The 25,688-nt window shown below is 45.9% G+C and overlaps 1 protein-coding gene across 4 annotated transcripts in view; it reads left to right on the top strand.

Moving 5' to 3' along the window:
* Nucleotides 1-25,688, top strand: part of HSF1 (heat shock transcription factor 1) — a 69,104-nt gene that overhangs the window by 22,338 nt on the left and 21,078 nt on the right. For all 4 annotated transcript variants that reach the window (XM_064508003.1, XM_026114792.2, XM_026114791.2 and 1 more), the window contains exons 3-4: nucleotides 3,197-3,333; nucleotides 5,240-5,364. In XM_064508003.1, the coding sequence (XP_064364073.1) occupies nucleotides 3,197-3,333; nucleotides 5,240-5,364 (262 nt within the window). The remainder of the gene's footprint in view (nucleotides 1-3,196; nucleotides 3,334-5,239; nucleotides 5,365-25,688) is intronic.

Genomic DNA, 25,688 nt, shown 5'->3' with positions numbered 1-25,688 from the left:
TTGTCCGTTCACAGTGAAATGTGAAGTTGGTCACCCTGGCTGGGTGAGTAACCCAGTCGGATGTAGCTCCGCAGTAATAACATGAAGAGTGTCTCTGCGCTAGCGCTCGAGCTGTAGATCCAGTTACCCTGTTCCTATACAGCGCCTGAGTGAGGGTTATGAAATTCTGCAGAGCTGGTGCTTTATGGGATGTGCTGAGGCTTGGGGATCTTTCTTGACCCACCCACTGCAAAAAATGCAGCCTGCTCTGACCCCAGTGTGAACGCTACCTGGGGACACCTCCGCTCCTGCTCTGCTTGCTGCACCAGCACCCTGGATCTGCTGGTGTGTCACAGGTTGGGTGCTTTCCCTGTGGGATTGAAGGACTGTGGGAAATTTGAAAATTACTTTTTGCTGTTCTGACTGAATGTCTTAGTGTTAGTTCCAGGTCCTCTCCTGTGTTCTCTTTCTCTTCTCCCCCTGGTTTTCCAGACTTACGCTGCTTCATCCTCCTCTTGCTCTTCAGGTGTGCAGGGAAATCGAGAAGTGACCGACTGTGTAAATGCTTCAAGATTGATCGGTGTATTTGTAACTGCTCTTTCCTGCCAACGAGCAGGAATATTCCGGGATTATCCCAGAGACGTTGCTTCATGACAGTCTGCTCGGCTTCCTCTCGGTGCACACATATCCATATTTACGTTTTGGCTGCAAGTTCTTGTGATAGGCAGCAGCATAAAGGATGCCTTTCATGCACCTCTCACGTGGAGGTTATATCGGGGATTAGCTTTAATGCTCCAGATGTGGGCTTGAGAGAGCATTCCAATGTTATTAGAAAGGATGACATTTTCATTACCTTTCAACACTGGCTCTTTGAATAGCGGTGGGGCACACTCTGCGGTTCACGACCAGGGCCTTTCGTTTTTAAGGATCACTTGAATAACTGAAAACTGGCTAATATCACTACAATAATGTGTAATTTCTCTAAATCACTTACTTTCTGCAAGTGCAGGAAGCCTTTTTTTCCTTTTTTCTCAACCACAGCTGTTGTCTGACAGACTTAAATAACACTCTTGATTTATCCTGCTGGTTTACAGAATTGCTGAGCCCCCAAAATACTTTGATGCACTGCACTCTGTTCTTGAGTGGCTGTTAGGTGTTTTAAGTGCACCTGAAGATTTTGGTGCGTAACTTCTGCCTGAACTGCTCGGAAAGCACTTTTCAGCGTGTCGTTTCCCTCCCTTCCCCGCAGAGCAGAGCTGCGCTGTCCCCGTTGCCCCAGAAAGCCCTGCTACCGCATGGATAACAGCCGTGCTGCTTAGCACGGCGGTTGTGAGGGGCCATGTGGAGCCAGGACGTTCTTAGTCGTGGATTCTGTCTGTATTACACATATTAGAAGGAGAAAACTGATCTGGATTTATATTTCTTTCTTCTTCAGTAGGTTGTTAGCTTGAACATCTGCTTCAAGACTGCCAAGCCTGTCTGTAGAGGACGGTGGGGAAAGCAGTCCTGCACAGTAGAGCTGTACAGCTCCTTGGGAAGAAGCTTCTGGGGCAGCTTGCTGCCACCGCCACGAGCCTCCAATGCAGGCGATTCTCTGCGGCGGTGCTGTGCCGGCTGCACAGAAACCGGGCAGCTTGCTTAGCCTTGCGCTGAAAGCGCAGGCCTGTTTAAGCAGAGTCCGGCAGTCAGGTTGGGCTGTGGCAAGAAGCGTATCAGTGATCAGCGCCCTTAAACTCTAATCATACTACTAATGCCTTGCCCTGAGCCTTTGGGAAGTCATTTATCTTCTGCCTTGGTGTCTCCTTTCCTGTGAGAAAGTTTCTCCGTATTTTCAGGTTTAAGGGTTAGGGCTCCTGCAGTGTCTGGAACGTGCGAAGCTGCGGCAGTCTGCGTCGTGGGCTTGCAGGGCGAGGAGGCCTGCGCTGCTGCGAGAAGAGAGCGTTAACGCGCGGAGCTGAGAGCTGAGGGGCTGGGAGGTGCGAGTGCAGCTTCCAGCTCCGTCGCAGCCTCTCTGCGTGCCCCTGCCGCGCTGCCTGGGCCCTCCGGCTGCCTGGGCCCTCCGGCTGGGGAGCGGGAGCGTTCCCGAGCCTCGCCGTGAGCCTGAGAGTTGAAACGCTAGGATAAACAAAATCGGGAGAAGGCCTATTCACCGCTGCAGGCAGTGATCAATATTGTGTTACAAAAACTGAGCTCTGGACGTGCCATCTCTTTTCATAAAATATGAAGCAAATTTCTGACTGCTTGTTTTGAGTAGCGCAATAGCAGACTGGATGAGTCCTGGATGAATTCAAGCTCTGGTAGCTACTTTCTTACTTAAGTTCAATTAAATGCAGTCATACTCATCTCCTGCTGTGTGCTGATAAACACTTCTAGGGTTTTGTCTCCAAAGTATTCATGTTTTCGTTGGTATGTGAGACGACAGGCAGTGGTCCTTTATCTGCATCATGTATATTGCTGAGCACATTGCTCTTAGAGGCGATTTCATTCCCTGAATAAGTAAAACAAGTCCTCTGGGATCACATGGAGTGTTTGCTAAATGGTTGAATCTCTTTGGTGGTGGACTTGAAAAAAAAAAGTTGAAATCTTTCCTTATCTGCTGTTGTATTGAAAAGGTAAGTTAAGATACTGTTTACTCTCCAGACACCACATAACAGTAGTTTCCAATGAATGAAGGACTTCTATTGGAAAACAGCAAGGTTAGTTTGAGGCTCTTGTTTTTGGTCCAGTAATTTCAGCCTTTCTTCTCACTGACCTGTGCTATCAGCCAAATACGCACAAGTTAGTCTTGCAAGAGCAGCAAAAGGTGTTTTGCGAAATGATCCCAGGATGCAGGACAAATAGATCCTGCTCTTTTCAGGTGTCTGTTTTTTCCAGGCTGTTGCTCAAGGCAGGTAGCCGAATGGTCTGTCTCGGCTCTTCTGGAAAGAAACAGAGAGGAAGGGGAAGGATACGGTGACTGTGGAGCACACACACCACTTGCTGTTCAAGCCATATACAGAGAAATAGCACAGGCCTGTGCTGGGATGTCTGTCAACTTAAGGAAGGATTTCTCATTCCATGTACCATTTTCAGGATGAGATTTGTTAGAAGGGGGTATCACACTGACAGAGAATTGTGTATTTAAGCAAACAAGGATAATTTGCACTTGCTTTTACTTTGTCAAGTTCATGTTTAGCCTGCTAAGTTCTTCTCCAATTATCTACCATTTGACTTTCAGATGGCTTTCGAAAGGTTGTCCACATTGAGCAGGGAGGATTGGTGAAGCCAGAGAAAGATGATACTGAATTCCAACACCCGTACTTCATCCGAGGCCAGGAGCATCTCCTGGAGAACATCAAGAGGAAAGTAACCAGCGTAAGTTTATGCAACAGATATTTCAGGATGAACTCTAGGTAAACTGCTTAAAAACAGAGGATTAGTCAGAAAAGCATCAGTGTGCTCTAAGGGTGATGGATGCTGGCATCATGGTTCTTGTTTTCTGCCAGTGGCTCTTCTTGCTGGCTCTACGTTCCCACCCAGGTACAAGCTGCAGTGCCATCCTGCTAACCAGCTGGCTTCAGATTCTCGGTACCGGTTCTTTTTGTTAGTGGGTTTTTCTCTCAGTGTTTTATGGTCCTACTTGGGACTTCCCCTCTCTCCTACACCCCCAAGAGAAAAGAACTGGCATTCTGGCCTTTCAAACCAAATTGTCTGTGGAAGTTGGTAAATAAGAGCTAGTTTCATCTTCAGAGTTTTCCTTTTTTATTGGACCAGTAGCATCTGTCTGGGTTTGGCTTGATAGAGGAAAGTTTGCTGTGTCTTCTGGAAGGAGTGAAAAGCAACTGCACCTTTCAGTAAGAGGGGCAGAGGGAGAGTGATCGCTGGTTGCGCTGCAGTCTTTGCTTAAAATGTTTTAATGAATGAAAAATACGTACATGCACTGTGTACATACCCAGAGATGTGAAGATATGTTAGCTGTGGTGGTGGGAGGCAGAAGAGGAAGGTTAAGGTACCTGAAATGTTTTGAACGTGTCAGCCTCTTGTGTATCCCAAATCTAAACTTACGCATTTTCCCTTTAAATTTATGGATATGCTTTACAACTGCCCCCGTTTCTTGAAATACAGAGTTGCAGTCCATATTCCGAAGACAAAGTATAGCAGCAGTTGATATCAGGAGTTCCAAAAATGCTTATGAACTTTTGGGCTAATTTATTAATCCTGAAATGCAGGTTGGAGAAACGTGTTTTAGTCATTTATTTCCAAATATTAATCCAAGCAATGTGTAGAAAGCAGCTCACTCTTGTCTGTCCCAGGGTGCTTTCAAATATCTGTAAGTGCCATTTTCACTGAGACATTTAGTTCCTCTAGACATTTGCACAGTGGGTAAATGCGTTAGAAGGATGTAAAGTAGAGGTCTTAAAGATATATGACCCGTTGGCAAGTTAAGTGGAGAGAAGCTGGTCTCAGATAGGTGAGATGTGTTAACCCCTGTAATGGCTGGCAGATTCATAGAGTTCACATGGTACAGCTCTTGTGAAACATGCTGAGGTGTCATTTTTCATGAGTATTTTATCAGAAAAATAAAATCTGCTCAGAATCTTCTTCTCAGCTGCTTTAGCACTTGCAGTGGAAATGATGAGGATGTCGAACGTCTCGGGCTGCTGCTCAGGAATTTCACAAAGAGGCTTACCTACCTGCCGGCCTCTGCCTGAGCAAGGCTGGTTGCTGGGCTGCAGTGAGCTCATCTGCCCTTTTTCTCCTGTTTTCTTTCTCAGACCGGCTAATGGCTGTTCTTAATTACCGAGACCAATATTCAGTTCACTGCATGCAGCAGAGACTTTTGAAAGTGTTTGAAAAGAGTGTTTGTTCCATATCTGCGGTGTAAATACGCTCTCAGGTCTTTGTGGATGCTAAGTTTTAGGTTTAGGGTTGTCGTTCTTATGCATAGCTTTGTCCTGGTCCAGTGCCTGTCTGAAGGTTAGTACTAGGCAAACTGCTCTTGTGCAGGTGTTCAGTTCTACTTGAACACTATTTTTCTAATCAAAAAAACCCAACATTTTTTAAGGGCTGCAGCAGAATTTGATGTTTGCAAATAGCAATATGCTCATGGAAAGCCTGTGTTGTAGATGACTGGTTTTAGTCCCTTGGTATTTGGAATCAGGTGTGAATGTGGCAGTTGATCCAGAGAAAGGAGATAGATTATTTGCGATATCAACTTTGATACTTAAATAACCGTTTTGTAGGAAGAAAACATCACTGACATCTTCTTTTCTGTCTCCAGGTATCCAGTATAAAGAATGAGGATATAAAGGTTCGTCAAGACAATGTAACCAAGTTACTGACTGACATCCAGGTGATGAAAGGAAAGCAGGAGAGCATGGACTCCAAGCTGATAGCCATGAAGCAGTATGTATGTGGGGAGGGGATGGCAGAAAATGCAGGAGAGTTTGCTCAGTTTGATTTCTTTCCTGAACACTTTATTTCTAAGACCTCATCTGAGAGAAGGCTAGCTGCTGCTGCTTGCTCGCTCTGTTCCTAGCAGCCACTTGTCTCAGGAGTGTAATCCGGGCTTCAAGAGGCTTTTTGCTTAGGGAAAGAAGGGGGTGGGGGAGGGATCTTTGGAACACCTTAAAACCCATTAAAGACCTGGTGTGGCAGTTTCCAGACTTGCAATCCCAAACACAGTGTAAAGCTGCTTCTTTGGACTCCAGCTCTGCTCTGAGGTATTGGTTGGAATGGCTGTGAAGACTTCGGAAACCTGCTTCCCTGCCGTGGGGGTAATCGTCTGAAATTTCAAACTCTGTGTGGTGCTGAATTTTTCCTTTGTGATTTTTATTCCTCCAGCAAAACATATCTATTCTGTCCTTGTCTTACGCTGCACCAGGGTATTCAAGCCATTTGGGGTAATGTCTGCTATCCTTCTGTCCTAATATTTTCTTCCTCCAGGCGTTTGACCTCTTACTTGCACCCAATTAAATTCTCACTGGATACTGCTCACCTAGCATTTGCTGTTGGGTTGGGAGGCAGTACAGGTGGTCCTGAATCCCACTAATACTGCCTTGCCTTTGGAGGTGATCAGGGCACTGTTGCTTAACCTTCTTTGACTAAATCTGCCCTTTTTCCTATGCTGGTCATACAGAAGAGTTTAGTGATGTCACTTACGTACGTCACCGTCAGAATCCGTAAGCAGTGCTGCAGGAACTGGCTGCCCTCCCAGATGGTGGGATTTCTGTACAATCTGCCAGTTGTAAGACTTGCACTGAGACTCTCGAAGTTGCCTTTAAGTTCAGACAACTGTTGAAGCCAACGAACATGGGGAAATTGGTGCTTGATTCCCGTAGGCACCCCTGTAAATCTTGCTTTAAAGCTTTTTTTCCTGTTTACCTGTCCACAAAATGGAGTGAATGATACTTCAGTGAGTTTATTTTATGTCCGGCTTCTTCATCTCTGCCGTTGTTTCTAAGGAGTCTGGTTCTGGGTCTTATGGAAAACGGAGCAAGCAGCTCTAGCCCTCCATTCTTGCTGATTGAAACAGGAAGGCAGGGTGGGGGATCTCAAAGGGACAGTTGCAGAGTGGAAAAATGTGTCTTCCACGCTGTGCTCCAAAGTCTCTCTTGTCTTGGATTTCATTACTATATCTTGTGCTTGCAGATCACTTCTCTAGCACCTCTGGTGTTCATGGGAGGGGAGAGAACCTGCTTCGTCTCCAAGGTCATTCTAGATGATTCTCTTCATCTTCTATTTGCCCCAGGTATGAGCGCCCAGCCTTATATCTAGGCTGTGCTTCTCTTCAGGCTCTTTGCAAGGGGAGAAGGAAAAGCAGATTGTCCTCCTAACGTGTTGGTAAATGGTGTCAGGTAAAAGATTTGTGCACCATTATCAATATTTCAGTTTCATGTGTCTATAGACAACAGAGATGACTGTTTCCTTTTTCCCCTTCAAGCAAGCAAAGTGACTTGCCTAGCATGGCTTTGAATGAAAACCCCACATGCAGTCAACCTTGAATTACCAAAAAAGCCTACCTTAATACAGCATACTCTACAAAGCTTGTAGCCAGCTGCATTCCTTTCCTTAAAAAAACAAAAACAAAACAAAACCCCCTTCACTTCTCATCCAGAAATGCACAAGTTATTTCAGATGACAAGTTAGTAGTAGACCCACTGTTAAATATACAACAGGATAAATCTGTGTGTCTCCAGATTGGAAGCTAATTTTTTTCTGCTTTCCTGGAAAAGCAATCGGCTGCCTAAAACAATTAGCTTGCCTCTCACTGTGATGCGTCACGTCTCTTGGCAGTCCTGGTCCCAGCTATTATCACTCCAAGCAAGTGTGGGAGGCTTCTGCTTTTGCACGTTTATATTCTGTACATTGCAGGAAGAATAAGCAACATCAAGAACCATCTTTAAACCCAGCTGCCAGTCTTGTACTCCCAGCACATGGTGCTCCTCTAAATTTCAGCGGCTTTTGCAGTCCCGTGGCATGTTTTGAGATGAAGTGTCTGGGCTTGTACCCGTGTATTAAGGATGGGAGCATTCACAAGTGCGTTACAGGTCTCCGTAGGCTGCGTTCTGGCTGCTCCATTGGCTCTTGCTAAAGCAGACATTACCGTTATTAAATATAAAAGGTCAGTAAACCACTAGGTGGAGTGCAGACAGCAGTACTTGGAGCTCTACTAATAGCAAAGAACTGACAACATCTCTCAAAGCAGCACAATTTCCCCTTCCCCTTCCAGGAGGATAATCATTGACCAATTATTAAAAAGTGTGTTTTGCACTTTTTTTGAAAGCTTATAGGTAAATAGGCTCCTGTAAGGCAATCAAAATGAAATACTTGGTGTGAACTGTGTGGATTGTGCAACTCTATTAGCAGGTCTTCATCTTTAGACTGATACCTGGAATAAGTGCAGTACCAGCTGAGCCAGCCTAGCGGCCCTCTGTCCCGGAGAAGGGAGGCTGTGTTACCAGCTGAGCACGTGCTCCCACTCCTTCCCTCACCTTGATTCTGGTTCTTCGCCCCAAGAACCGTTTTGGTTACTAGCACAACCGAAAACTAATCCAACAAACAGCTGCCAGCCTAGCTGAATAGGTCCAGTAACAGGTCTGACAGATGCCACAGGAGCCGGGCAAACGGAACCACCAGTCTTTCGCAGTGGCAAGCTGTCAGGCTTAGCTGCGTTGTGTAACTTCCCCAGGCATGTGCTATGCAGGCTCCGAGTGAGAACATCCAGCTGCAAGCTGTTCGTAGCTTGTAATAGCATAATAACCTTTTGTTGGTTTAATATACTCCATCCTTCCTGGCTACTTCTCCATCCTTCATGGCCATTAGTAATGATTTTTTCCAGTCTTCTGCAGGTTCTCCATATCTCTCAATAAACACAGCTTTCGGGTCTGCATTTCATTATCTTTAATTCTTCCCATCTCCATCATTAGTACCTGATCCCTCTACTTGGATTGCTGTTCCTTTTCTGGAAGGCAGAACATACGAGTCGTCTTTCATCTCTTCCTTTTCTCAATAACTTTTGGCTAAGAATTCTCTTCTTGCTTCTTGAACAATAACATATCCAGTCCACTTAAGATTACATTTTTTTTTATTAATGGACTGTAGCTAGTTTCAAAGCATCAACTGGTTCTTATCTTCAAATCATTGTCACTTATTTTCTTGAAGAGTTTTTAACTGTGTTCTTGAGGTCCTGCTGCTTTACATCATGTTGCAACTCTACAATAGGATTTTTCCAGGTTGTTCTCCTTCCCCTTTACCACACCAATGTCAACGGTCAGCTTTCTCTGGCATCCGTTTAGCTACCATCATTTCTTAGATGAAATGGTGTGCATTACGGCCTTTCAGCTTGTTCCTGTTGTGCTCTTTCTCCTTGCTGAATTGCTGCAGTTGGCAGCAGCCAGAGTTGTGCTGGAATCACGCCTTAGCTGTACCACAAAGTGAGCAGAGAGCTTTGTTGTGTGCAAACAATGGCTTTTAATCCTCTATCAGGGAGGCTGGAAATAGGCCAGTGGCTCAATACAGAGGCCATTCGTATCCGTGTAAGGTGGAAGAGACTTCACTCATGATGCAGAACGTGTAGACGGACCTGTTGCCTCGTTGGCCATTAATGCAGACTGCTTTCTGACCGCTTCTGCAGTGACACTGGTGTGTGCAGGAATTGGAACAGCCTGGTTCGCACTGCGACAGGCTTGTTCATTCTCGATAAGGAAGGTTCAGGCTCCTCTGGAAGACTGTTGGGACTGTCTGCTTTAGAAAATGAAACAGCAGAGATGACTCTTACGCTGTTTTGCTGTGTTCTGAGATGTATAAGGAAGCCATGAATCAGTAAGGAGGAGGACAGTTGTCAAGAAAGACTGGTGCATGGTTGATCTTTGAAGGAGTTGAATAAAGGTGACCTCCTAAAGTTTCTGTACAGAAATATACGGCACTTCAAACTTCCTTGCACTGTTCTCAAAGGTCCTAACTTCTAGAAATGAGCACCAAAAGTTCAAGAGCTGGATTGGGTTTAGCTGAAGTTGCTTGTGTGAAATGAACTTCAGTTAAATGCCTGAATTTCTTCATTTATAAGTTAGAAGCAGGTTAATTTTGTCATAAAAACAGCATGTGTTTGTCTGATCAAATGTAAAAATACTAAGAATGAAGAATGGTAATTTTCTGAAAATGAGCTTGCAGGGGAACCAAAAGACACCGTGTTCATTCTCGTTTGATAATGATTATGCATACAGGACCTCAGTTAGCTATCAGCTTTGTAAGAGACATGGGTCCGACCACAACCGGATGGATGTGTCTAGTTCTTGTGTCAATAGTGTGAGAATTGAAATATTGAGCAAACTTCAGAAACGGGAATGATTAATATTAGAAAACATGCTGAGTAATGAGGGACCAAAGGAGCTCAGTCTCCCTCACCGGAAAAGGATGCTGAATGCTGGCGTGCCACCTCTGCATCTAAGTCCAGACTGAGGAACTGTAGTTTGAGTATTTTTCATGCAGCAACAAAGGCAAAGCTCAATAAAAAAAAGACTAGAAATAAGGTCTGTGTTCTTAAGTGAAAAAAAAGTATTTGAATAATACATGGAGGATTGTGGTTGATTTCTTCACCACTGAAAACGTGAATTTAAGATTCTCCATTTCAGCCACAGCTATTGGACTTGAAGCAGGAATGAACTTATGTAAGTCCTGTGGTCTGTGCTTTATAGACCAGATGATCATAGTGGTTTGGTGTTTGGGGTTTTTTTTTGGTTTTTTCCCCTGGCTTGAAAGTCTGATGCTATAAAGTATGCTCTGGAAAGATTTAAGTGTCTGATGCCTTGCTAGCATTCCTCTTCTCCTTCCCCATAGCAGATAGGCCTATCCCTATTTTACGGATTTTAAGCAGTCCAGTTCCAAGATTCTTCTCCCTTGAATGGCGTTATCAGTGTGTTGGTAGGCACTGCATGAGATGACTGCAGACATGACTTTCTTTCTCCATGTTGAATTCTGATCTGACTAGACTTGCTGCTTAATGTTACAAGAGTCTTGGCCTTTAGCAATAGCATCGGAGTCACTTCTGTGGAAGTCTGATGGCTTCAGAGCTGAGACACCAGGGAAACAGAACATTGTTCCTATTATACAGGTGGGCAGATAGTAGCTGAGGGAGGAGCAGAGCTAGGTCTAAAGTCAAGCTTTCCTTCAACAGCTCATGCTCCTCAATCATGTTCCTCTAACAAAGAGCTCTGACGTCTGATCGATGCTGAAGGCAGGAGCATTCAGTCCGTCTCATGCATCCAGTGAGGTGTCTCTGCATGATTATTCTAGGAAATTACAACTGTTTCCTATTACTTGAAGCCGTGCCAGTGGCCTCCAAAGGGATGTGGGCGCCAGAAGCATAAAGCTGTTTCTTAGTGCCTGGAACACTCTTCCTATTTTTTTATTTCTATCTAAAGGTGTGTTTTGAGTTTGGGGGGCAGGGGTTTCCCCCTTAGCTAAATACACCAGGTGTCATTTATATTAAGCTGCTTTGTTGGCATAAAAAAGAGTTTATGGTCACAACTTGTATTCTGTCGAAGGTCTTTGTAGCATATTGAAAATGCACGTGGGCTGCAGCCGGTAGAGGGAAAGCTGTTTGGGGTTTTTTCACCGGGTTTGAGTTGGATATCATCTTCGGCAAATCCAATATAATCCTTATTGTAACTGTCTTTTTATTGCACAGCTGTGAACAGACCTTCTGAAGTCTTCTCGTGTAGACTAGCTAAGCTGAAAAGTCTGCCCGAAAGACTAAGGAATACAGTTAAGCACATCTCCACTGGCACATAATAATGCTCATGGCTGGATACCTTTTTGCTAGTCTTTAGCACTGGCAGCAGATGATGGGAAGTGGACATGCTGAGCTTTAGGTACCAAAGTATTTATCCTTCCTTGTCAGCAGCTCCCTAAGCAGGACTGGACAGTGCTCCCAAGTGGCTGAGGTTTGGTGAGTTCGGACATCGCATCCCTGGAGTACAGGGGGTTCTCGCTTGTTCAGGTTTTTTTTAACCCACACTGCTGTGCTCTTAGTTTGACACATGCATTTTTTTGCTTTTGCTCTGGAAAACAGAACTTGTCGTCTTCCATGTCCTTTTTGGGCCTGTGGAGATTTAAAAAAAGAACAAGCAAGCAAGGTGCATGTGAAACAAATGTCTGAAATGGCTGTGCGCTTTAGGGAAGATCATGGTGCTCTCATGGCCTCCTGCCTTTCTGGCTTTTGGGGTTACAGGTTGCATTGCATCAGGATTTCTTTGTCCTTCTGGTTACCTCATGGAGAAGGATACGCAAAAAGAGCAAATCTTCTCGTTCTGGGGACCGTAAAGCCTGAGGCTCCCTCGCCGCTTGCTTAAAGCAACAAGGAGTCGCCTTTCATTCTGGCACCAGCGCTGCAGCAGAGCTTTCATCCGCTCTAGCTAGCTAAAGCGGCGTCTGGAATTAAGGTTGCAAGTGCGTCACTGTCGTTAAAGTTATGCTCCCCTCTTATTCTCAGCTGCTTTTTCAGATAGTTAGCTATCTGAAAATGACCCTTTTGGCTGATTTTTTTTTTTTTTTTCCCTGTTTATCATGAAGTGAAATTTATTGGAGCATATGAAGACAACCCCTTCTGGCATTTCTGTGAGGATGGAATAAGTCATGGTGAAGGCCTTGAGTTTTGGTTTCTGTTTTGTACTCAAATGGCTCACTCTAAAATGCCATTTTCGCTTTCCTACTCTCTAAATCCTGGTATCTCACACGGGCGGTGGGCTAGACGTGGCTGTTTGAAAATGTCACCGTGCAGCCTGGGGTTCCTGCAGCCTGACATCACGCGAGGACCTCGGAGGCTGCACAGGCTGAAAAGTCTGAACGCTCGGTCTCTCTGAAAGCAAAGACCAAACGCGTGCAACGACCCTGTAAGCCCGCCTGGAGCTGGGGCCTCGAGGCCTCCGACTTCGGCTCTCCCTCCAGAGCTACGCTCACATAATTATTTGTCCAGTTTAAGCACAGATTACTAAACATATACTCTAGCTTGTTTGTACTGATATTTGATAAGTGCATTAAAAACTATTGCTTTTTACTCTCTGCAGCCCTTTCAGCAGTTTCTTATCATTGGTGTAATTTGCTAGAGCCGTGATTAATTAGCTTACGCTAGGAAGTTATCTGATGTTAAATGGTATTGCCTAGCTTACGTGCTTAATTTACCAACCGTCAGTAAGCTTTTTCTCACATGAGAAGTTTTGTTTTAAGGAATATTTCTAATAGTGTCTTTTCTGTCTCTGGTTGCTTTTACCTTTTAATATTTTTAAATGGGAAAATCACAAGAAACCAATATGGGAAAAATCATAGGAACCCCAAATCCAGCAGCGTGGGAGAAAGCATCCGTTTGGACTCCGTGCTTTCAGCTGGAAGGTGGTTGTCTTCCAGAGGTGTCTTCAAGCGAAGGGTGGTCATTAATTACACTAAAATTTGAGCCTGTTATTGACCTATGACTTCTGCAGTTTATTTTGGCTTTCACTCTGCTTTCTTAGCTTCTAAAGCTGTGACTTGTGCAAGCCAAGTGTTTTCTTCTGGGCTTTTTAGCCTGGAACTGTTCAGATTTTAAGCTGACAATTGCAATTAAAGCCGGCTCTCTGTGCCGCATGGGGTGACAGGTACTCGGCACCATTTAACTGAATGCGACGCTCTTTCTCAGCCGCAGACCTATCAAGGGCGTTCTGTAATTCTTCATCTCTTGCGACCTGCCGATGGCTCTGGAGGGAGAGTGTTTTAGCTTAACCTCCAGTGCGATTGTGCACTTGTCTTCCAGCCCTTTAACCAGCTCAGAAAGACAACGCTGGGACTTTTATACTTGAATGCGTCTCTCTCCTGTAGGAATAAAGCAGTTTAATGCATAACTGATTTCAGCATGGCTGTGGCTTTGCCCTGGAAAAGCGTGGTAGTAATTACTCATGTTAAAAGCATGACAAAAAGAACTTGATCACGGACTTAGGGAGGGCAGAGAAGCCCAAGCAGCAGTCTTGGTCGGAAACGGAGACGTTGCCTCTTGGTTTCGAGGTATTTGTTCTGCTGAGTTCCTTTGTGGGCAGGAAGGAGGAGACCTGTGCCTGGCTGGCAGTGCCTGGGTCTGCTAGCAATGGCTGCTTTCATTGCTCCCTTGCCTGCAGCTCGCTTTCCTAAGTGCTACTACCCCTGTGCAAGACGCGGGGCAGGAAGGTGAGGCCGAGAGCCTGTCACTTCCTCGTGATTCATTGGCTCTGCTCGCGTCCGCTGGGAGCTGGAGCGTATCCGTAAGTTTAATTTTAAACAGATTGTTGAAAGCAGCAAGCTAGCCATGGTGTCTGCACCTGTTTTTATCGGTTTTCTCCATGTCTCCTTCAGGGATTGCGTTCGCTTTGGCTCGGCACGTGAAGCGCTGCCATGGGACGCTGAGAGCACTTCCTCCTGACCAGACTCTGTTTACAAGGCCCCGCCGCTTTTACAAGGCCCCAGTTGCTAGCAGAATTTAAAAGTTGAAATTTCTCTTGATAAAAATAAATCTAAACAGACACAAGAACTTGGCCTTTTGCAGTATAATTCCTCTTCACCAGAATTAGTTTACCGTATGCAGACCCCCAGTAAATCATACCAAATAATTTTGACCCATGTAACTTTCTTTATGGTTTCAGGGTTCCAAAAGCAACATATATATTATCATTTGACACTGACCTAAGGGGATAGAGTTTGCATTAGAACATTTGTTGAAAAGATTGAATCCATCAGTGTTAGGTGAGAGAAAAGCTGAGCTAGGACATAATGAAGCCAACTAGGTGATATCCAAGTTTAGTCACTGTGCTCAGAAAAGCCTCATTAACGGAAGCCCTCCCACCTTCTGGGACTAAGGTGCTCTGGTTAAAAGCTGCTTAAAATCGTTTGGGAGATGAGTAACTGAACGGCTTTGAGTCCCAGACTCGGAATGAGGTAGAACTTTGCAGCCCTGCTTCTCTCTTTACGTTTTCTCAACAGCTCTGCGAGAACAACAGTTTTGCATATCTGTTTTAACTGGTGTGGAAAAAATGAGGCCCAGTCTATATAGCAACGACATAAAACCTGTAAGGAGATCTTCTGTGAAATTGCTGGCCCGATATTTTCTGTGTTTTACACCATGCTTTATGAGCCTGTAATATCTCGTGTCCGGTTCCCGTAGCCGAGCCAAACAAGAGGCGCAGCAGCGTGAGGTGCTTTGCAAGACCCCTTTCGAGCAGGAGAAGGGCTCCTGCACTGAGGCTGGAATTGCCGTGCTGCTCCTTCGCGCTTGCGCTGCTGGCTGCTCTGCTCCGTACCTTTGAACCAAGTTTGAATTTAGTTTTCTACACACCAGTCCATTTGCAGACTTAACTTGATCTTTGCCTTTGAATAGCACCCGGGAGTGACCTGAGGTGCTCCACAAAGCCCCATCGGCTTGGGCTCGGAAAGCCCCGTCGGTCGGGACAGCGGGAATAGGACGTAGCGTTTTACTTCCCAGGTATTAACGGTGTCCTCGCTAGGAAAGGGCAGTGCCGGTGGGCGTGAGGAGACTCGCTGTCGTGGCAGGAGCCCTCTCAGGAGGACGGACCGCGGGAGGCACCTGCCAAAGAGGCACCTCTGTATTATCCCATCTAAAGCCTTATGAAACTCGGGGAAACTGTGCTGGACAGTGAGCTTTCTGAACCGCTGGGATGGTCTAGGCACGGTGCAAAGCCTTCCTTCTGCAGCTCCGAGCAGGTTGGATGCTTCCTCCGCTGCCTTTGGGCAGAACCCAAAAGGAGGGCACAGCTGCTTGCAGACACCTGGGACCGTGTCCTTGCTGTCTACAGCCAGGGTGGCCAAACCGGCTCATCAAAAGAGAGCGTTCTGCTGGCACTAGTGATCTGTTTTGTCTCCTGTGAACCAAGCCTATCTGCTGGAATTGCAGGGAACTGGATGAAAGAGTGCCTAGTCTTCAGGGGCATCATCCCTGTACAACTGAGCAACCGTAATAAGTCTGTCTGCATAGAAAGAGGCTTTTCCTCCCCGCACTGTATAGGGTCAGGCAGCTGGACAGCATCTGTATATCCCTGCTCTAGAGTCTGCATCTTCCTCTGGAGCTGTATCTGTTATTAACTGGCTGTTTCCTACTGAAGGAAACAGCATCACTATTAATTATAGTGCTGTTACTGAGAACCTGTATCAATCGGTTTCGCTGGGGCTCTGCAGTTCAGTTCGCTGGTACCCACCTGGAAAGAACAAATTATGTTTTACTTCGTTGCCAAATTTCCTATAAAAATATATGAGAATGCAGTAAAAAGAGTTAAATAATGATGTATTCATGATTCAGGTTTGTAAATGAGACATCACTGTCAAGGCACTGATTTCTGGAAGAGCTGCAGTAAATCTTGGAGCGTAGCAGTCTCTTAGTTTCGGTTTATTTCTTTTTATGCAGCAGAGGTTCTCCACGCTGAAATGCAGGATCGCAAGCGCTGGCATTTGAGAACGCTTGTGGATGAAGCTGTCTGTCTTCCCTACCAGCTGTATCCCATTACTAGGGTTTCCATCCTCCCATTTCCTTGTGTGCTACAGTAATCTAAGTAACCAATTACCTCTGGCTCCAGCCTCACCAGATCCCTTTTCTCTGGGTTGTGCATGAAGGAAGGACCATCTGTTACCACAAATGTTCCCCAGCCTTGTCTGGAGTAAAGAGATGGAGGTGATGGTGATAGGCCGCCCAATCTGCTGCTCTTTTTGGTTTAAGTAGAAAAAAAATTAAAGCTTGCCTTTAGTGCAGGTGCGCTATCAACGTCATCAGCTGGAGCGTCTGCCACTTCAAAAAGGAGGTGGCCAGAGCTTTTGCCATGGAGGGGAAATGAGGTTCCTGGAACTGAGTTACCACTAAGTCTAATTTTATGGAAAGAAGACTGCGTGAGCATAATTACACTTTTCCCAGGAGCCAAAAAGGAAAAGGAGACCATCGTGTGTGGAAGCTGGTCACTCGTCATCTCTCTTGCAGGCAAAACTGCAGTGTTACTGGAAGAAGGGCCAGGTTTCTGTGGCGTGTGGTGGCTTTCAGGTATTCCTCATTGCAAGTGTGCTATTCTTACTTTCTATCCTAGCTACTTGGATTTTGTTGGCTGAACTCTGGCTATTCCAGCCTTGTGCCGAGACTGTGGTCCGTGCTTTTATGACCTCTAAATTGGACAATTGTAATGTGTTGTTTTATGGCCTTCCTGTGCAGAGGTTGCCGAGACCCCAGCTGTTCCAGAGACTGGGGCCAAAACACTCGCTCTCACACCATGGCCTCCACATGTCAGGCTGATCCCGAGGGACCTGTGCTGGCTCGGAGTCAAACATCAGCTTGATCTTAAAATTGCTTTGATGGCTTATAATGCTGAATACAATGTGGGATCTGTGTGTTTTATCTACGCTGCTGCTTTTTATGAGCTTAGTCACTGCTTGAGATCATCTGAAGTCAATTTTATTGGTCATTCCAAACGATAGGTTAAAGACCTGCGGAGTACTCATTTTTCAGAGTAGTGATCTAAATCTGAAATTAATTACCGCTATAGTCTGAGATACTGATGTTTAAATAAGTCAGCCCAACTGGCATCTCTTAACCCTGGTTTGTGGTGTAAGCTGCTTTCTAGCATGCTTTTGTACGCCGTCTGTAACGGGATTTCGTCCCTCACACTGTGGGCCTCTTCTCTGGCACCTGTAACTGGACAGCACTTGCAGGCACCTTCTGGTTGTGCAGGCATAGGCTTTTGGCAGCGTCCAAACCAGCTTTCCAGCTGTCTTTCGCACAAGGGTCCTGTCGTCCATGCCTTCCCTTCTCTAACTTGCTTTCTCAGAGTATTCTGGGGGAAGAGTTGTTTGGAGTCTTGTAGTGACTTCTGTCAGGGTTGTGCCTTGGGACGGTGCCCCGGACTGTACCCTGAAGCTGGCCAGAGCTGGGGGGAACAGTTCACTTTGCTGCTCAGCATCCTCCTGGTCGCTTCAGGAGCAGTGAACTGGTCTGGTTTTCTCTCAATTCTCTACTTTTTCAGAAGGCAAGCAGAGAACATTTGAAAAGGACATTTGGTTTCCCCTGTCCATACTAATCTGCAATGGCTCAGAACAACATATGGAACGAAGCAGATTCTGCTGTTCCGTTAAGAGGAGGGATAGCACAGTTTTAAATGAACTGCTTTTGATGTTTTATTTATATCTATATTTTGCTAGTAACATGCTAGTGGGTATTCCTCCTGCCAGAGCCCTTAGCGTGGCCATCCAAAGGACGGTATAGGCAGTGTTCTGCAAACCGCTGTATCCTAAATAACGCTTGCTTTTCGCCATAGTGCACAGCTGGGAGGTCCGAATTTGTGCGGTCAGAGCCGAGTCTGTGGCGAGCGCCGGCCTCGTTCCCCGGCAGCGGAAGGAATTAGCAACACACTTCTGAACGCAGTCTGCGGTGCTGGCCACGGCTCAAGGTTGTTCACCGCCGGGGACGCGTATCAGCAGAGCGTCAGCAGTGCCAACACAGTCAGCACGATACCTCCAGGAGGCCGTAGCTGAGGTCCTCTATAAAGCAGGATGATTGCAAAAGGGGCAATAATCTCTTTTTTTTTCCCCAGCTGGTTTTTAGCCAGCTCGGTTTCCAAGTCTCGTTTGCTGTGTGGTTGTGTAAGTGCTGACATAGGAGGGCAACGGGTTGAAGGGGCCAGGCAAGACTTTACCCAGAGCCCGTGCTAGAAGAAACAGTGTCGAGTAAGTACAGCCGCAGTAGGCTCTGCCGGTCCACGTAGTGTGAGTTACTCTTCGTTATATGTGGGTAGATGGCTGAAGTTCAGCAGTTGTGTTATGCTAGGTTGCTGTAGTGACCTTTAATTTTTTTTGGTCACAAATATAGCTTAACCCTCTGCATATGAGACTGGAGAAAATCTCCATGTTACTTGCAGGTTAGGTTGGTGTGAACTTCTGACTTTTCTGGAACAGCTCTTCAAAAAAAGCTGCATGGGATATAAGAGCCACACTGCTCATAGCTAACTTTTTCCAAGTGCTGCTGGCTATTTAAAGGAAATATGACAGGAGATACTAAGATATAAGCTTTTTAACTGAACTCCGAGTTAATTTAGACAGACATTTCATCTTTATTGACTCTAAGAAGAATGAGTTCTCCTCCTAATTGTATGAACTGGGGTATGAAGCTGAATATTCTAGCATAGTTAAAATTATTTTAAAAGGTGAATTAATACAGGATCAGTGCATCCACCTCGGTGGCACCTTAGGCTTAATGGGGAAACAACAGTTATTAGGACAGTGTGGAAAAACCTTTCATGCTTCAGAGCTTCTGTGCATCACCTTGTTGGAAAAGGGATGATAGATTTCTGCAGCTCTGGAGAACTGTGGCATTTGGCTGATCTTAATGGCCTCAGTCGTGCTTTGTGGCTGAGACCAGCGTTTCAACGTTGGAAAGTGCTGTGCTCCAGTTTGTAATTAGTTCTGGAAATTGTGTCTCTTGTGAGACTTGTTCTTTTCCTGAATTCTTCCGAGCACAGAGGTTCTCCTGAACAATTCGCAGCATGTCACAGAGTTCTTTCAAGATGTTTTGCTTTAAAACTGAGATTAAATCTTTGCTGGACAGTGTCAAAACTGTTGGTCTGCAGCAAGAGTTTCCCATGGGTTCCTCCAAGGAGACCTCCTGGATTATGTGTGTCCATTTCCCTGTGTTGGTCATGTGGCTGACAGCTTTGAAATCCGCATTTCTCTGAAAATTCTGTTAATTTCTGCAGAATTTAGTGAATTCAAAACATGAAGTAGTTAAATGTAATAGATTTACTGGTCAGATGCATAAGGGAAAAAATATTAGATCTAGGCAGGAGGGTTCTTCCCTCGTACGCTGACCTCCTGAAGCTCAAAGACTGCTGAGCCAAGGACTGCGCCTGCGTTTCAGTTTCTCGCGTTCTGCGATACGTTAGTTCGTCTATTTGTGAATGCAGAGTTTTCAGTTCGGCAATTAAATTTGCGGTGTGCAGTAAAATACCACCTCTTCTTTTTAAGTTGTTGCCAGATGACTTGATAGGTGCCTCTTAGTTCTTATTTTGGAAGAGTGAAGAAATCATTTTTTTCCATATTATTCATAATTTTTATAGAGCTTCTGACATATTCCCTTTGATCTCTCTCCCAAGCTTGAAGAACCCTTTTTTCTGTGGTCATTCCTCTTGGAGAGACTGTCCACGTTTTTGATAATCTCAGTTGCTCTGCTCTCTGACTTTTCAGTTTCTGCAGTCCCGGAGGTAGCAATGACGGCAGCGTATGTGTGCCGTGGATACGTTCGGTGGCATGGCTGGTCTTTTCCTTGCATGGTTTACCTTGACTTCTATCATTGATCTGTGAGGAAGGTAGAAGGATTTTGTTTTTTGCCTGTATGTTCAAAGGCTTTTATCATTATCAGGGGTTTTATCTAAACCCCTTAGAAGTTTATCTAATCACTTTAAAAGCTTATTTATTCATAGATATGCTTTTCTCAAGCTAGCAACCTAATAACAAAACTTATTCCAATGTGGTACTAATTTATTCTGTAATATTCAGATAAGATTAAGAGTGGGGCGGCTTTTGAGCCTTAAAGAAACAAAAAGGTCTCTTTTTTGTAAATATGATGTAAAAAAATGCCCCATTGCTCCAGCAAAAGTAACCACTGCTTTTTGTGGTAGAGCAGAGGTAGTTTTAAACTCTTGAAAATGTTACCTTTATGTGTATTGAAAAAGTGAAAACTGATAAACTGGGGACAGGCACTTTAAGACCACTGAGTGTTGAAGTATTTTTAAAAAATCCACAAAATGTGTAAACCTTTGCCATTGCCAAGAGTTGCTAAAGTTTCTGAACCGCACTTAAACCACACTGTGCTCTGGCCTTCTCCGTAAAAGGAAAACAAGATTTGTCTCATCAAGAGAAAAAGGGTAGAGTACATTTTTGCATCCTTCTAAAGAAAAGCTTCCAGACCTCCTTTACACAGTACACGTGGAGGTGTACCGTCATCCTCAGCCTACAGCTGCACGTTCCCTCCTCTTCCTCTGCTGCAGGATGGCGTGAGCAGTATCTCCTATAAAGTGCTGCTGAGATCGATGTATCCAGCAAACGCCGGTGCTAAGGAAGTGTGATATGGCTCTAGCAGGGCTTGGGTCCCCTCTTGCTAGGTACTGAGCAAATCCAGAACTCGGCCTCTTTACAGTGTACCCTTGCCCACAGTCCTTGAAATGCAACTTCCTATCCTATTTTTTCTGTTGCACCTGAATTGAATGTGGGACGTGTTCACGAGGATGAAAGTGGGCGATTTGATGTCAGGTGCCAGTTAGATGAAAGCTTTGAACAGCCCCAGCATGGACCTTAGTGATCCATCCTGCCCATCTTCACTTACATGGACATGCAGAGAAAGCAGCCTGTACCAGTTCCCTGAGCTGGTGCTCAGCTTCTGCGCTTTCCTTAGCAAAAGGTAGAAGAAGGTGCCGCAGGGAGAAGACAGGGTGGCATTTTTAGTGGTAATGCCAGCTTATGCATAGGGAAAATGGTGATAAGGAAGACTTTGAGGAAGCGAAGAGCTCGGAGGCTCTCTGAGCCTGCAGTCCAGATGTTTGGCTTGCTGCAGTAAGGCATGCTGTGGGCAACAGCAAAGTGAGAAATGGGGTAAGGAAGGAAGTATGAAAGACAGGGCTACTGCTTTTACTGGGAAGGTCAGACTGCCTCTCTTCTAAGCTTAGGTCAGCTTGCTCACTCGTTTTGCTGAAAAGCAGCAAACGGGTTGCATCTTCGTGCCTGGCGCATTAGGCAGCTGGTATCAGGGCATTGGTTTCAAACATGAAGCAAGATCTCTCCCTGCTCTAGAACAATTTGCCAGTGGAACCTGTAAGTTATTCTCAAAACCGAACTGCCGTTCTGCATCTTGGGTATGTCGCGTTATGCATTTTAAAAAGCGCTTTTCTTTCTGGTGTACTTTTCCTTGCTTTAACTCGTTTCAAGGTGGATTGGGTTTTAGGAAAATAGTGATGTCAGAGGCTGCTAGTGCTGCTTGTGCAGGTTGCAGCGCCTACTTCTTTTGTGGTCTGTCATTACTTGCGGATGGGCTGTCTGCAGAAATAAAATGTTGCCTTCTCTTATAAGCCCACTGTGATAATAAAAAGGAAGCAAAAGCAGTGCTCATGCTCTTTTGATAGATTGTGCTTGGTTTGCATACTTGTTCGGTCAGCAGAACGCAGACAATCTCTCTTGGTCAGGACAGTCATTAATATTCCGTATTTCTGAGCTATTTCCAGACTCTAAAGCAAGAGTCATATACAACTATTTCTGCATTTTCCAAATAAGTTACTCCCCCAAAGGTTATACCTGCTGGAGATTAAGATTGATAATACCTGAGCACTCAAAAATTTTGACTCAAAATACTTTTTGGTCTAGTAGCTGATTTAGTGTGAACTAAGAAACAGCTACTTCCTTCCACTGGACAACTGGTATTACAAGAAATGAACATCTCTGCTGCGATGCCTGATCCTGTACATCAAGAAGTCTCTCCTTTGAGAATTGGGCTTGCCCTAAGCTCTGGCTCTGCCCCTTTTTCCTTACATGTTGTTATATGTGGAGCTGCCTTCCAAAAGCGTAGCTTGAGGTGCCTGAACGCTGCCCTCTTAAACTGACCTGGGTGGTCTGGCGTGTCTTCTCCTGGGCATCACAGATGAGACACAGTCCCTAAGCCTTGTTTAAACATTATTTTGGGCAAAGAAGAGAGTTTGAAAGACTTTGCAGGAAGGGTCTGAGTCAGGTTTTATCTGCAAACAGAAGTTTTGCTGGTCTGGAGTAAGGCCCTAAGAGTGATCCGGTGTCACACTGTGCCCACATAGCAGTTTTTATCTTCCAGCTCCGTTTCTGATGAGACCAGCAGCAAAGGGCAAGAGGAAAAGAGCAAGGCAAGCATGTGGTGCTGCTTTCCTCGAGCAATCTCCTGGCACCAGCGCTGTGGCTTAGGGACTTCCTGAGATACAGGTGGTGTCTGTGTATTTAATAGTCCTCAGTGGATTTGTTTCTTGTGTGAGTTTGTCCCGTGACTTCTGGGATCCTGCAGCAGAGGTCTGTGTCTTAATTACATGGTGTCTGGGGAACCGTTTCCTTTTGTTTGTATTGAATCTGCCAGCTGCTAGCTTCAGCTGATATCTCTAGCATCAAATGGGAAGCGAGAGGGAACATTGCTGCCTATTCACGTTCCCTGTACGGCTCGTGATTTTGCAAACCACACTGGGTTGTGCTCCCACAGCTCTTTCCCTCGGCCAGCTTTCCTGGAGCCCGAGATGGGAGCAGAGTCCTGCTGTCCCATGCGGAAGCCGTTCGTGTTCCTGGTCATCCGTGCGCTCCTCCACTTTGCCTTTTCCCCTTCCATTTTCGGTGAGGTTCACAGGCGCGCACAATATTCAGGGAGCCCAGTGTCGTCAGAGCAGGTTATACGGAAGGCTGGAGGTGATCTCTATGCTTTGTTCTCTCTTTTCCTTATAATTCCCAATGTTAAACCCAGTTTGCGTTTTGATCTCACTGCCGTTGAGTGCTGAGTCAATGCTTTTACAGACCTACCCATTTAAAGTATCACAGTCTTGTTTTTGAGCTGTTTTAGTCAGCTCAGGTCTGTGTTGGTCTAGGAAAAATCAGGACTGTATTGTTCCATATGTATATCCCTTCATATTTGCCTGTGATATTTTCACGTGCCGTGATATATTGCCCAATCACTCATTTTTACTGCTGTAACTAACCTGTCACCAGCAAGCTTTCTGCCCTTTTCCAGATCGTTCATGCACGTACACTGGGAGCCCCACTGCACGTTCAGTGTTGCTCCCAAAGGAGAAAGCCCAGTCGGTTTGTTTTGGGAAACCTTTAAATCATTTGAATGTGTAACGGGCTGCGCACACGATGCTGCACGGGGTTGCATCGCTCGGCATGGGAGTGCGGATTGCTTGAAGAGGGTTGCCAGCTGTAAAGGGACTTTTTTCAGTAAATATGGATGTAGTTGGACCCTTCTTAGCTTGCCTGCCTTCTTCTGTGCCCGTCTCTCCATCCTTTCCTGACAAGCATAGGACTTCCTGATGCGCTTCCCTGCTCAGCAGCCTCTGCTTGCCCTCATCACCCCTCCTCATCCTCATGCTAACTCCCATACTTTCCTTTCCTTCTCTTTAACCTCCCATTTTCCATGAGCTCTTTTCTCCTCGCAGTAAAACCACGCTTTCGCATCTCGCATCTTGCTGAACACTCCAACGTCGCCGATGCGCCCGGTGCTCCGGTGCGCGCTCTGCTGCCGAGGCTTGCTGGGTCCCCAGGTACTAGGACTCCACTGTGTTATCACAGCATCTCATTTCACCGAGTCCTCCGCAGTCTGTCCTTCCTTTGCCTCTCCTCCCTCGGGTCTCGCACCCAAGGCAGGATGCCGTGGGCTAACTTGTTAAACAGCTGATAACGTAACTACCTGTGTGGGTGCTGCTGTCTTACGACAGGTATGAAGTGATTCAAATTAGCTTAGGCCTCATTGAGGGAGGGCTGAATTAGCGTGAGTTACCTCCTCGCCTTGGCCGTAGGCTAAGAGTATGTGTGCCGATGCTGCAGCCGATTAGCTGGTGTGCACCAGGGTGTTCACACTTTCAGCAGAAGGAGATACAGGTATCGCTGCTCCCCCACAGCCCTTGACACCGGGCTGCGGTACCCGGCTGCTGGGCTTGCAAGCAGGCACCCGCTTGTGTCCTGGTGTGTTGAGCTGCCTTTTTCGGTGGCACCCCACGTACCCTCTGAGAGCTGTCGTGGTGCAGGGCCCACGAAGGGACTTCTCCCCACCTCCGTCGTGCACAGAGAGCTCCTTCGGCTGGTAACCCCTGCGGCTGGGGATGGTACTTGCTGTCCATCCGTACGGTAGTAACCAGGACCGAGTCCTGATCTATGCATGTATATTAATATATGTATGCTATTATAATATATACATGCTATAGTAATACAAGTTGATCCATAGTTGCAGATGGTTTTTGTATTGGGCTGTTAGAATGAAAATTTATGGAGATAACGAGTGCACAGAGTCCAAGCATCAGTGACCTCAGTTTCCAATCCAGATTGGCTTGCTTGATGAAAACACAGTTTCATTTTCGATACGATGTTGTTGGAAGCTCTAGAACATCTGCAGTGCCTGATGAAGGGTTCCCCTGCCTGCTCTAATGTCACTTCTCCATGAATCCTGAAGCACCTCGTGGTGTGAGGGGGAAAAGTACTGTAGGGTAGAAGAAGGCTCAAATACAAACTCTGTGGGCATCTGTCATGACTCAGTGGTCACAGTCATCTGCTACTCTTATGTGTTAGCATGAGTCCCTAGGGTTCAAACCTCCAAAGCAGGAGATTTTAAAAATCAAATTGGATTTTTGTTCTGTGCACGCTCTTGTTGAGTCTATGTGGTGCACAGTTGCAAGCTTCTTTCAGCAGCTGAGTGCTAGAGTTCATCTCCAAGCAGAGTGAGAGCAGAGGGTGAGATTCCAGCGGCTGGGTTTTCAGAAAGATGCCGAGTAGCGGCACAGCCTTGATGAAAGTGCGGCAGCTTGCAAGGCTGCATTTTGTTTAAACTGCAAAATATTGGATAGCAAATAACAGCCTATTTTGAAAATTGCTAGCTGTAAAGTCAAGCATGGCTTTTACCCAGAGTAATTTTATCTGAAAGGAGAGTAACAACCATTTTCCTGAATGTACATTGGTAATTAAAGCTCCTTTAGAAAGACTCTCTTTCAAACAGGATGGACGTTTCTCTGGAGGACCCTTGTACAGCCCCAGTGATAAATGAGCATCTCTTCTGGCTTCAGGAGATAACAAATGTTATTCTGTGCTTGGCTGTGGCCTCTGGCAGAGGCGCACCAGCTCGCCGAGCGGCTTGAAAAGCCGGCCGCCCCTGAAAAGGTGCCCGTTCTCCCTGAATAGTCGGCACATCTGCTGCGGCCTTCCCACCGGCATCAGCGAGCCCCCGGTGAAGCTGGGGGAAGAGGGAGACCTCGGGCTGCCGCCCCTCTGCCTCCGCCCGGGTGGGCACCGGGGCCGGGGGCTCCCCCAGGAGCGGCGCTTTGAGAGGCAGGTGCAGAGCGGGGCCCGGTTTACGCAGCTCCGTAAAATTTTGCATAAACAAAACGCTTCAAAGGTCTCTTAATAAGTCCCGAAATGAAACGTTTGAAACTAGCCCTTGTAAACTCCTCACCAGCATTTAATTGCCTCGTAAAACAGTATGCTAAAGAAAG

Source organism: Dromaius novaehollandiae, chromosome 2 (assembly GCF_036370855.1).
Source record: "Dromaius novaehollandiae isolate bDroNov1 chromosome 2, bDroNov1.hap1, whole genome shotgun sequence".
Lineage (NCBI taxonomy): Eukaryota > Metazoa > Chordata > Aves > Casuariiformes > Dromaiidae > Dromaius > Dromaius novaehollandiae.
Note: the sequence above shows the minus strand (reverse complement) of the source record. Positions and strands in the feature narration are given on the sequence as shown.